Source organism: Dendrobates tinctorius, unplaced genomic scaffold (assembly GCF_039654945.1).
Source record: "Dendrobates tinctorius isolate UK_male_01 unplaced genomic scaffold, ASM3965494v1 ptg000035l, whole genome shotgun sequence".
NCBI classification, from domain to species: domain Eukaryota; kingdom Metazoa; phylum Chordata; class Amphibia; order Anura; family Dendrobatidae; genus Dendrobates; species Dendrobates tinctorius.
In genome coordinates this window covers 42,695,285-42,709,253 of record NW_027361703.1, presented here as the reverse complement: position 1 = coordinate 42,709,253, position 13,969 = coordinate 42,695,285, and the positions used below count along the sequence as shown (strand labels likewise).

General features: G+C 44.3%; 1 protein-coding gene across 4 annotated transcripts in view; it reads right to left on the bottom strand.

The window, feature by feature from the left end:
- LOC141087706 (mitogen-activated protein kinase 11-like) overlaps positions 1-13,969 on the bottom strand; it is an 83,017-nt gene that overhangs the window by 41,463 nt on the left and 27,585 nt on the right. For all 4 annotated transcript variants that reach the window (XM_073573432.1, XM_073573433.1, XM_073573431.1 and 1 more), the window contains exon 3: positions 3,086-3,144. In XM_073573432.1, coding sequence (XP_073429533.1) covers positions 3,086-3,144 — 59 coding nt within the window. The remainder of the gene's footprint in view (positions 1-3,085; positions 3,145-13,969) is intronic.

Sequence of the window (13,969 nt, the reverse complement as noted above, 5' to 3'; positions counted from 1 at the left end):
ATGTCCCTCGCAGCGTCAGCAGGTCCCGTTCCCAGTGATGCATTGCGCCAATGACCTCTGATGATGTCGCAGTCTCGCGACACTGTAGCGGCGACGTCAAAGGTCATTGGCGCAATGCATCACTGGGAACGGGACCTGCCGGGAGCATCGCGATGATCGGGAACGCTGGAAGGTGAGAAAAAACAGGATTTTTTATTTTTTTTATTATTTTTAACATTAGATCTTTTTACTACTGATTCTGCATAGGCCGCCTCAATAGTAAAAATTGGTCACACTCGTCAAATACTATGTTTTACGAGTGTGACCAACCCGTCAATCAGTTTTCCAAGCAATGCTACAGATCGCTTGGAAAACGCTAGCATTCTGCAAGCTAATTACGCTTGCAAATCGCTAGTTTTTCCAAGGGAAATAGGCGGGAAATAAAATGCGGTTTTCTCGCATATTTCCCGCAGAATGGAATTAAGGAATTCCTGCGGAAAATTGACGCGGCAATTCTGCAACGTGTGAACATTGCCTTACAGCCAATAAGAGCGGACAGTGTGGCGGTTAGAGCCAATAAGAGCGGACAGTGTGGCGGTTAGAGCCAATAAGAGCGGACAGTGTGGCGGTTAGAGCCAATAAGAGCGGACAGTGTGGCGGTTAGAGCCAATAAGAGCGGACAGTGTGGCGGTTATGGCTAACAACAGGGGATAGTGTAGCAGTGTGGTGGTTGTAGATCAGAAAGGGCAGGATGGTGTGAAGGGAATACTTTATAGGAGAGGACAGGGAGCAGAGTGAAGTGCAATTATTTATTCAGGGGCACAGGGAAGGGCCGATATTTTTTTTCAGGGATGTAATAACGACCCTGTTACTTTTAAGGGCAGTGTGTCAGGATGGCTTGATGGCTCCCAGTATCTACTTATCAATGTTAATGACATACTGGTAGGTGTAGGTTATTTAAATGAATATGGGGCAGGTCTGACATTGCAACTGATTGCTGTACTAAGCTTGGGAATTCACGTATTGATGATAGTTCTGGATCTGTAATCATTTACTGATGATAGTTCTGGCGATGTATTGCTGCACTGTTATTGAATCTGATTCTATGCACATGTAGCAATTCACAACTAGCCAGATAACCTGATACATGGCTATGTTAAAGGGAATATGTCACCATATTTCTACTATGTAATCTGAGAGCAGCATGATGTAGGTACTGAGACACAAATTCCAGTGCGGTGTAACTTACTAATCGGCTTGCTGTAATTTTAATAAAAAAAAAAAAAAAAAAAAAAAAAAAAAAAATGTATCTGCTGCTGATCTAGCAGATCTCTGAATGCGGAGCTCTGTATAACCCCGCTTTCATTACTGATGGGCAGTTTTCTGTGTAAACTGTCTATGGGCAGAAACCTGTCAATCAGTGGTCGGGACAGTGTTACACAGAACTCATGAATATGCTTGACTACCTGGCAGCAGGTTTACTAGTCCTCTAGTGATAATATCCTGGTGACAGAACTGTGATTTTATCAAAACTACAGCAAGTAGCCCAGTAAGTGACATCATTGGAATCAGAGTCTCTGCCTCTACATAATAGTACTCTCAGATTAGATGGAAAAAAAAAATCTAGAGACAGATTCCCTTTATTGCGCAGTTTGACAAGTTAAAGGAGTATTCCCATCTCCAAGATCCTAATCCCACTATGTAGTAGGTGTAATATTATTATTAATAGCAAATGCCTCCAATTACAAATGTAGTATAGTTTTCATGATTAGCCATATCTCTTTCCTCATGTCTAGGCATTGCTGGACCTTAGATATCCATGGTTATGACCACTATCAACTAGCTGTCACTATATCAGTGGTCGTACCCATGGATACCTAAGGTCCTGCAATGCCGGCACATGAGGAAAGAGACCTGGTGAATCAGAAAAACTCTACTACGTTTCTAATTGGAGGTATTTGCTAATATTATTACACCTACTACATATTTGGATTGGATCTTGGAGATGGGAATACCCCTTTCAGGATTACTACATCTGTATTTATGCTACAAGAACTAATTATAAAATTAAGCACTGTAGCATGTCAACTCCTAAAATTGTGTAATATGCTCACGGTCAGGAATTGGCTCTGTTGCTGGTTCCATGAGTCAAATGATCACTCATATGCAATTTTCATACAGTCACATGCCAACTAGCTTCTCTTACTGTGTCTTTCATTGATGCAGGGGTTGCAGTTCTTTACTGCACACAGAGAAGCTAATTGACATGTGACTGTAAATATGAAAATTGCATGAGTGGTCACATGTTGATTACTCAAAACTGCCTAAGTTGTGTAAAGGAGGGGACACCAAGCTAAATGACCCCGTTACAGAGTTGCATTTACATTTTTGGAATAGGCCATTTAGCACACGTGTATGGAGACAGGCCCGAGACCCATGTTGTCTTGTGAGATAATCCCTCCACTGCAAAAGTGACAAAAAAAAAAAAAAAAAAAGATGACCTGTAAAAAGCAGGAGGTATGACTTTAGCTCAGCAGCTATCAGTTATAGAAACAGGAGAGGTAGACAAAAAACAGAAAAGTTATTTTGTATATTCAATTTAGGTGCAAGCTACAATGGTTTATAGAAAAAAAAAAAAAAACACAGGAATTGGGATCTTAAAACTGAAATGAGAATATATGTATGTTACATACATTGTCCCCCAAGAAATCATAAAAATCTCTGAAAGACATTGCATTTTTAGGATTATTATTCAGTTTTTCACCGATATGCCTGGTAGACCCTAAAGGATCATCTGATCGCACGATCTGATACAAGCTTTGGCATTGCGGCTTGTACAGGGTAATTCATGGAGAGAAAAAAGCAGCTGGGCAAGACTTTAAAAAGCCACCCAAAAGATGTGACAGTGTACATACACCTATATATTATAGCAATGGCAAGCCTGGTTCACCAGAATTCTTAATAAACCATCTAGTGCTCTCTCAAGGTAATGCAAAATTGCATTAAAATTCCACCCCCAAAAATAGTCGCCGGTACTCATAACTCGTCTGGACTTTTTGCATTAACAATCACTCAGGCGTGTACACCATGGCATGAAAATACTTACACTTCATTAAAAGTGTCAACTGAAGTAGAAGGTGTAAAGACATCGAGTAGTCCGATGACCTGAAAAACAAATGACATCTGAATTCAAGAACACTTCGAATTTAAAAGTAATCGACTTCAAATAGGAGAAAAACAATTATTTTATCCTAGGTTCGTCAGAGAAGGAAGGTATCAAGCAGTTCTGCAAAATATATCTACAGAGATTTAATGACCTATAAGGTGCAATGAAGATAAGAGTTATGCCAGGTAAATGAAGAATCCTGAAATGTATCAGCCGAGCAGCGATGGCGTGTTACATGATGAATAACCATCAGGTAGAGCCAACGGAGTCTATCAGAGGTGACCAGTATCCTGGTCCAAGGGGCGCACTCTTCCAAGCTTTTTGCTATACAGCTTGCGAGTGCAGTTTTCAAGACTGTCGGATCACTGGATCCGGTCAGCTTCCTCGCCCCTATGCACCATTTCTGCTGCAGAGGCAAAACTTGCAGGCTGGGAGAGCACATGGTTCAGACACGCACCCATTTCGCCAGCCATAACTGGAAATCTTCATGAGAGCGCACAGCTCACTGTGGATAACAGAAAGCTAAGAGGCAGGAGAGCGGTGCCGCTCCTGAAGATAGACAACCCTATTTAAGTGTTCCCATATTAGTCAGTGACCTGTCAGATATGATATGTGGCCCCCAGGTTTACAGTTGGATCCAGTTCTACTATATATAATGCATATAGAAGGTATTGCCGTTCTAAGAAATAGAATGAGAGGAACACTGAAGATTTACAATTATGGCTGGCGAAATGGGTGCGTGTCTGAACCATGCGCTCTCCCAGCCTGCAAGTTTTGCCTCTGCAGCAGAAATGGTGCATAGGGGCGAGGAAGCCGGCCGGATCCAGAGATCTGACAGTCTTCAGAACTGCACTCGCAAGCTGTATAGCAAAATGCTCAGAAGAGCGTGCCCCTTGGACCAGGATACTGGTCACCCCTGATAGACTCCAGGACTGGCTAGGCAACAAGAAGAATAGAACTAAAAGTCCCTCTCTCTCTTAGAACAGAGATTTTTTAATATGAGGTCAATTGCAAAGTTGCTTGTTTTGAATAGCAATTTGTAATTTTACTAATGATGAGAATAAGTGCTCATTACTTGAGTTTGCCAACTGTGCTCGGGTATGCAGAATATTGCGGGTGAGGGAGATGCTTGCATCCTCACGGCCGCACGCTCCACATCTGTTAGCCACAAAACATAAGGGGCTTGCCCATGTTTCGTCAGGCAGTCCCTGCATGTTTTGTGGTTAACAGATGTGGAACATGCAGCTGCGGGGACGAGAACATCTTATTCGAGCACCGGCGATATTCAGTTACTACCCTAGCATCCCAGGAAAACTCCAGTAATGAGCACTTACGCTCATAACTACATTTTCCCCCATTAGGGCCGGGTTCACAAGAATGCCCTTTTTACTCCATCGGATCGCAATGCGCAAACTGACTGACCAGAGGTTACAGCCCCATAGAGACGAGACAGCAAATTCAGAAGACCAACTGCCAGACCAAGCATTCCAGACAGTGATAAACCATGGTGTGAACCCAGCCTGATGAAGGTGTGTTCTGTTAGAAGGTGACTAATGAGATGTGACATACAGACAGTGGTTAGGTGACAGACTCAGGATTTACATCCTGAGAAAGCCTTTTATATATTCACCAATAGGGTTAATTCAATTATAACATCTCCACGTAGGAGTACTTGGTAGAGACAGTCATAAATCACATTCTGATGGATTAGATCAGCAGTTATAATAAGATTGGAGCATAAAAATCAATGATAAAAAGCCTAAAAAGGAACTAAGGCTGATATTTCATAATATATTCTTTAGAACAGGAAAGTATTTGTTTCACCATTCCTCCTCAATGCATTATCCTTCCATTTATCTGCAGCCAATACATGACATTATGGCCTTCTTATTGCTGCCTGGCTCTCCACAGTAAAATGACAGCAGAAATTAAAGTACGTGTAAGTAGGGTGCACAATGTGGAGATGACAGTGACTCATGCCGGCGATGCACTCATGAAACTACACAAAGACATCTGATGTCTAAAAACAAGGAACAGTGATATTATCGAGGTGTGCCTGGGCCAAAAATCGACAAATGTCTTTCTATGTCTTCAAAGAAAAAAGTACGTAACTGAATCAGATTTTTCAGTCTGACTTGTTTTTACCATCTGTAACCTATGGCAGAATTTATTTTATGCATCTTGAAATTGTGTTGGCTTTTTATTACATTGCTCATTCTGACTTGAGGAAGAACAACCTCAGTAGGTGAATCGAAGAAAAAAAAAAATGTGATCCCGCTCGAGACGGGGGCGGCTGCAAGTTTACAAAGCTTTATTGGACAACCTAAAAATAATAGTTCTTTAAAAATGTCTCCATAGCAAACACCGAGCACACCAGTGAGGAGGATCAACGCGTTTCAACTAAAGAGTCTTAGTCATGAACTGATCATGACTAAAGGTACTGTCACACTTAGCGATGCACCAGCGATCCCGACCAGCAATATGACGCGGTCAGGATTGCTGGTGCATCGCTAAGTGGTCGCTAGTGAGCTGCCACACAGGCAGATCTCACCAGCGACATCGCAGGGGGTCGGGGGTCGTTACATACTTGTCAGACGAGGCAATGAAGACGTCCTCCTGCCTGCATCCACGCATCGCTTGTCGGCGCCACAGGAAGCTGACGACGAGAAACGGCCCAGGACGTTCTCGCGCGATCAGCGATAGCCAGCAGGGGAGCGGGTCGGAGGTAAGTATCAGACACGGCGATATCGCTAGCAATATCGCTATAACGTCACAAAACCAGTGACGTTATAGTGATATTGCTAGCGATATCGCTTAGTGTGACGGGCCCTTAAGACTCTTTAGTTGAAACGCGTTGATCCTCCTCACTGGTGTGCTCAGTGTTTGCTATGGAGACATTTTTTAAAGAACTATTATATTTTTAAGTTGTCCAATAAAGCTTTGTAAAGTTGCAGCTGCCTCCGTCTCAAGCTGGATCACTTTTTTTTTCCTCCTGTTCCTAATTGATGTGGATGCTCACCACAATCCGTGCTGGGCGTTGGCAGGCTTGGGGATTTCATTGCAGACCAGTAAGCTAACTACACTTTTTTTTTTTTTTTTTTTTACAGTAGGTGAGTCGCGCAGTTATATACTAATGTGGCTTACAGACAGGGGGTAAAGAATCCAAGCAGTGGACATTTTACTATATGTTGAACTTTACTTTCTAAAATTACTAAATAATTCCAACAAGTAGCAATAAAAAAGAAGTTCTTGACAAACATTGTGTCCACAGATTTTAAAGATACTTCAAAAAGCTAGTCCGTTAGCCTAAACTGACTGAGCAGCTAAGCTCAGTGATTAGCTGCAGTGGTGATGTCACCGCTTCACCCTGACGTCACTGCTTCAAGCAAAACAGAGACCAGATGATCTGCATAGAGCCGGCCACTAATGCGGAGTAGGGCATGTACTATCTTTTTTATTACAGTAATCATATCGCTAAGGGCCCAAACTCACTTGCGAGAGACTCGCACGAGAATTGCATGAAAACCCGGCACTGCCGCCGGTACTGGGACCGGAGCGTGCGGCTGCATAGAAATACATGTAGCCGCATGCTCCGGTCGGAGTGCCGGCGGCAGTGCCAGGTTTTCATGCGAGTCTCTTGCGAGTGAGTATGAGCCCTAAAAGCGGAAAACCCCTTTCAGAAACGATTCATGTTCTATCTTGTATTTCATACCGATTTACGGCTACGGATGACCATTATTCTACAACATTCTCCAGCCACCTCAATGCCTGTCCTACTTGTGATAAAATCTGGTGAGAAAATTTCCACTTATTTCACACTACTACAAATGTAGATAACCTCTAGAAATACTGCATGTCCCCTGGTCAATAAAGGCGGATTGAAAATCTTTAGCCATCTTTTGACGTTAGTTGCAGAAGTGTCACATTTTTGGAGTATATTTACACTAGCCAATTTTAAGAAATGAGCATTCCCAGAAACGTTAATTTCCCAATAATTTGCCTGTCTAAAACGCAAAGTGCTCGTTTGTCTGTTGAAATGATTTTTCATATTCGTTAACAATCAACGTTCTCAGCAGCGCATGTCATGTGTAAACCGGATAGGAGCTGTCGAGAACAAAGACCTTATATGCACACAGAAAAATCGTCGTAATGATCGTTCTATGAGCACAATCGGACTATATAAAACAGCTGTTAAACAACCGCTGTTTGTCTTACAAGTAGCCTATCAGCTGGCGTCTAAACTGTAAATGTCATTTTATATTTCATAAATCACTAGTGCACATGAAAATAAGCAACTTTGTAATAAATCTTATCAGAGATATCTGCTTCTTTCTCCTCCAGGACTGATCATTCATTCATTTTCACAATTCTCAGTTTACTGGTAAAATCTGTATTCAGTGAAGACAGAATGTAAAGGTACTGTCACATTTAGCGATGCACCAGCAATATGACGCGGTCAGGATCGCTGGTGCATCGCTAAGTGGTCGCTAGTGAGCTGCCACACAGGCAGATCTCACCAGCGACATCGCAGGGGTCGGGGGTTGCCACTTAACTGTCAGACGAGGCAATCCTGACGTCTTCCCGCCCGCGTCCACGTGTCGCTCGTCTCCACAGCAGGAAGCCGACGACGAGAAACTGTCCAGGACGTTCTCGCGCGATCAGCGATAACCAGCGGGGGAGCGGTCGGAGGTAAGTATCAGACACAGAGATATCGCTAGCAATGTCGCTATAACGTCACAAAAACCAGTGACGTTATAGCGATATTGCTAGCGATATCGCTTAGTGTGACAGACCCTTTACATTGGCAGCCGCTACTGATAAGATTCTATGTAGAGGGGATGGAGGGAGGAAAAGGACAGAGCTAAGGTACTGTCACACTTAGCGATGTACCAGCGATATGACGCGGTCAGGATCGCTGGTACATCGCTAAGTGGTCGCTAGTGAGCTGCCGCACAGGCAGATCTCACCAGCGACATCGCTGGGGACGGGGGTCGCTACTTACCTGTCACACCAGGCGATCCTGCGTCCTCCTGCCCGGCTCCACGCTCGTCTCTCCACAGGAAGCGCCGCAGGAAGCTGACGACGAGAAACAGTCCAGCCTGTTCTCGCGCGATCAGCGATAACCAGCGGGGGAGCGGGTCGTTGGCAAGTATCACACACCGCGATATCGCTAGCAATATCGCTATAACGTCACTAGTTATAGCGATATCTCTTAGTGTGACAGGCCCTCTAGAATCACATTTTCTCCCACTTTCTCTCCCCTCCTATTTGTATAGAATCTTATCAGTAGCACCTACCATCTTCTATCTCAGAAACGTAACAGTCTATCTTCACTGAATACAGATTTTACCTGGAAATTGAGAATTTTGAAAATTAAAGATCTGTCCTGGAGGAGAAAGACGCAGATGTCTCTGATCAGATATATTACAAAGTTTCCTAATTTCACGCGTGTTATAGGTTTATGAAATAATTAAAATGACGGTTACACTTTAAACAGAGCCTTACCTTTTTTTTTTTTTTTTTTTTTTTATGTTTTTTTCGTCTTTGCAATGGAATCTCTCCTGAGAGGGGACATATTTGTGCAATTCTCACATGGCAGGTTACACATTATGAAATACACCACTGTGGCTCTGCACCTTCCCGGAATAACATAAGCTTAGGAAATACTTTCTTGCAGCACTTTCTCGAAATACGCTGATAATAAAGGAAACCTACCACTGTATATTAAGGCGTGCGCCTTTTTCATGTCACTTTTTTCGTATAATGTGAAACGACAAACAGCCGAGGATTACATTTCAGGTAAACCCTTTTGTGCACTCACCAAAGAGCTAATTGAATTTGAAAATGGCAGTAAAATAAATCATTCTGACCAAACAAGCAGTGCCGTAATCGACCACAGGGCTCATGCACTCGTATTACGTCTCCGCACTGCCGTACATCCGTGCAGCCTTGACATATCGCCACACCCATAACGGCGGTGTACAGCCTCGGTGCACTTACCAGAACATTAACGTTTATTAGATTAGCCATGGTAAAACAGATTTCATTTTGTAGATTTAACCATTTCATGACTAGGTACCGTAATTTTTTTTAAGTTTAACTAATAATTTAATTAACTTAATATTTTGATAGACCAGACTTTTATGGTTGCGCTAATGCAAAATATGAAAATGCGTTTATTCTTTTTAAGCTTCTTTATTTTTCATCTGGGGAAAGGAGGGCGCTTTAAACTTTTGTTTGCTTATTTTACATAGTTTAAGGCTATGTGCCCACGTAGCGTTTTTCATGCAAGATGTTCCCGAGCGGAAACTCACACCCTCTTCCCGGGAAAACGCATGCGTTTTATGAAGCGCTTTTGTAAGCGTTTTTGACGCTTTTGTTAAGCGTTTTAGCATGCATTTTCCTATGCGTTTCCGCAAAATTAATGAACATGCTGCATTGTTTTCCACTCAGCGTTTCTGCAGCAGAAAAAAACGCACCATTAGCACAACATGTGCAGATTCCATTATGTTTCCATGGGACGCTTTTCTTAAGCGATTCCGTAGCAGAAATGCGAGTCTAAAAGCGCTTCGGAAACACTTAAAAAAACCAACGTGGGCACACAGCCTAACACTTTTTTTTCTTCTTTTTTTTAATTACTTTTACTTTAGATTTCAGTTCTCTTAGTGTACCTGAACCTGTCAATTGATCACTAAGGGTATGTGCACACGCTGCGGATTCTGCTGCGTTTCCGCAGCGTTTTTGGCTCTGCAGAAACGCAGCAGATTTTGCTGCGTTGTACAGTACCTTTATTTCCTATGGAAATAAAAAAAAGCTGTGCACATGCTGCGTTTTTTTCCGCGCGGTTTTGCTGCGGTTTACAATCCGCAGCATGTCAATTGTTTGGTGCAGAAACGCTGCGGTTTTACACCTCATCCATTATGAGGTGTAAAACCGCAGGGCAAAACCGCAGAAAAAACGCAGATAATCCGCAGATAAACCGCAGAAAAACCGCAGCACTTTGTCCTGCGGATTTCCTGCGGTTTTCTCTACAAAATCCGCAGAGACTAAAAACTACGTGTGCACATACTGCGGACTAAGCTTCTTAGGAAGACTAACATGGCAATAATGGGGCCTTCTGAAGGCCTCTGGCTGCCATACTAACCCACAGGCACCCTGCGATGGTTATAGATGCCATGACGCCCAATGTAAAGTGTGTACCGAGCAGCACCATACATACTATATTGGCCGCTTAGCTCCTAGAGACTGAATCTTTTATATGTATCCTTTAGGCATCATTAACACATCTGTGAGTCACACATGCGTTTTCTATTTTTCACAGATAAAACACATCCATTCAGGGCCGGACTGGCCATCTGCCAAATGCCAGAAGGGCCTGCCTGGTCATGGGCCGTCTTTTCTGCTATGCTGTTAACAGAATCGGTGTTCTAGACACACACACACACGTGTGTATATATATATATATACACACACACACACACACACACTCACTGGCCACTTTATTAGGTACACCTGTCCAACTGTGTGTTAAGACTTAATTTCTAATCAGCCAATCACATGGCGGCAACTCAGTGCATTTAGGCATGTAGACATGGTCAAGACAATCTCCTGCAGTTCAAACCGAGCATCAGTATGGGGAAGAAAGGTGATTTGATTGCCTTTGAACGTGGCATGATTGTTGGTGCCAGAAGGGCTGGTCTGAGTATTTCAGAAACTGCTGATCTACTGGGATTTTCACGCACAACCATCTCTAGGGTTTACAGAGAATGGTCCGAAAAAGAAAAAAAAATCCAGTGAGCGGCAGTTCTGTGGGCGGAAATGCCTTGTTGATGCCAGAGGAGAATGGGCATACTGGTTCGAGCTGATAGAAAGGCAACAGTGACTCAAATTGCCACCCGTTACAACCAAGGTAGGCAGAAGAGCATCTCTGAACGCACAGTGCGTCGAACTTTGAGGCAGATGGGCTACAGCAGCAGAAGACCACACTGGGTACCACTCCTCTCAGCTAAGAACAGGAAACTGAGGCTACAATTTGCACAAGCTCATCGAAATTGGACAGTAGAAGATTGGAAAAACGTTGCCTGGTCTGATGAGTCTCGATTTCTGCTGCGACATTCGGATGGTAGGGTCAGAATTTGTCGTAAACAACATGAAAGCATGGATCCATCCAGCCTTGTATCAACGGTTCAGGCTGGTGGTGGTGGTGTCATGGTGTGGGGAATTTTTTCTTGGCACTCTTTGGGCCCCTTGGTACCAATTGAGCATCGTTGCAACGCCACAGCCTACCTGAGTATTGTTGCTGACCATGTCCATCCCTTTATGACCACAATGTACCCAACATTTGATGGCTACTTTCAGCAGGATAATGCGCCATGTCATAAAGCTCGAATCATCTCAGATTGGTTTCTTGACCATGACAATGAGTTCACTGTACTCAAATGGCCTCCTCAGTCACCAGATCTCAATCCAATAGAGCATCTTTGGGATGTGGTGGAATGGGAGATTCGCATCAGGGATGTGCAGCCGACAAATCTGCGCCAACTGTGTGATGCCATCATGTCAATATGGTCCAAAATCTCTGAGGAATGCTTCCAGCACCTTGTTGAATCTCTGCCACGAAGAATTGAGGCAGTTCTGAAGGCAAAAGGGGGTCCAACCCGTTACTAGCATGGTGTACCTAATAAAGTGGCCAGTGAGTGTATATATATATATATATATATATATATATATATATATATATATATATATATATATATATATATATATATATATATATATATATATATATATATATATATTTTTTTTTTTGTCTTCTGTGTCACTGAAATCCCGCAGCCTGGGGGCCGCATCCGGTCATTGGCAGGCGCAGTGCTCAATTGGGCGCAGCGCATCTGTAAAAAAATAGAATTAAAATAAAAAAAAGGTTATATTCACCTTCCGACGGCCCGCGATCTCCACTCCACGCGCCCGGCCTCGCGGTCCCAGTAATGCCTTGCGCCTTAGACCGGAGATGACGTCACTCTCGCGAGAGTGCGACGTCATGTTTCGCGCAAAGCATTACTGGGACCCCGAGGCCGGGCGCATGGAGTGGAGATTGCGGGTCGTCGGAAGGCGATTCTATAACTATTTTATATTTTAACAGAGACCATGCATACCAGGAAAGGGGGGTGAGGGGGACCACGCATACCAGGAAAGGGGGGGGTCAGAGGACCATGCTTACCAGGATTGGAGGGTCAGAGGACCATGCTTACCAGGATTGGAGGGTCAGAGGACCATGCTTACCAGGATTGGAGGGTCAGAGGACCATGCTTACCAGGATTGGAGGGTCAGAGGACCATGCTTACCAGGATTGGAGGGTCAGAGGACCATGCTTACCAGGATTGGAGGGTCAGAGGACCATGCTTACCAGGATTGGAGGGTCAGAGGACCATGCTTACCAGGATTGGAGGGTGAGGGGACCATGCATACCAGGATGGGGGGGGGGGGGGGAAGGAAGGGTACCATGCTTACCAGGAAAGGGGGGTGAGGGGGGATCATGCATACCAGGATTGGGGGGTGAGAGGACCATGCATACCAGGAAAGGGGGGGTTAGAGGACCATGCTTACCAGGATTGGAGGGTCAGAGGACCATGCTTACCAGGATTGGAGGGTCAGAGGACCATGCTTACCAGGATTGGAGGGTCAGAGGACCATGCTTACCAGGATTGGAGGGTCAGAGGACCATGCTTACCAGGATTGGAGGGTCAGAGGACCATGCTTACCAGGATTGGAGGGTCAGAGGACCATGCTTACCAGGATTGGAGGGTCAGAGGACCATGCTTACCAGGATTGGAGGGTCAGAGGACCATGCTTACCAGGATTGGAGGGTCAGAGGACCATGCTTACCAGGATTGGAGGGTCAGAGGACCATGCTTACCAGGATTGGAGGGTCAGAGGACCATGCTTACCAGGATTGGAGGGTCAGAGGACCATGCTTACCAGGATTGGAGGGTGAGGGGACCATGCATACCAGGATGGGGAGGGGGGGGGGGGGGGGAGGAAGGGTACCATGCTTACCAGGAAAGGGGGGTGAGGGGGATCATGCATACCAGGATTGGGGGGTGAGAGGACCATGCATATCAAGATTGGGTGGGTGCATTATTGCATTTTTATTAAAACTTCATAAATAAACTACATACATATTCTAGAATACCCGATGTGTTAGAATCGGGCCACCACCTAGTACTATTATAAGAGTTGTGACGGAGCACAAATTCGCCGACTCCGTCACTTACCCCAGCAGACCACGTGTACCATTAGAAATATTGGTCTTGTAGTATTTCTTGCTTTCCTCCAGAGTAATATATCCCATCTGGTGCTTGGGGATGGGGACATTATGGGCCTTAGTGACTTCAAATGCTAGGACTGAATTTCTGCTCCAGTCCATACCTGCATCCATTATAGTCTACGGGGCTATTTAGTGAACCTGGTAGTCAGCAAAAAACACCAAAAACATCATTGCTTACTGAGCAGCTTAGCGGGTCAATGTTGTTTAGTATTAGTTTGTGACTCTACCATCATCTAAAAGGGCTTGAGGAGAATCATGTCCTTGATGCAGAAACAACCTTGTTCACATGTATGATGGAACGGATTCTCCGTTGCAGAAATGTTGGCAATAAAATATATACTAAGGGTATGTGCACACGCTGCGGATTCTGCTTCGGTTCCGCAGCGGATTTGGCCGCTGCAGGTCCGCAGGAGTTTTTGCTGCGGTGTACAGTACCATTATTCCCTATGGAAATAAAAAACCGCAGTGCAGACGGTGCGGATTTTTCCGCGCGGTTT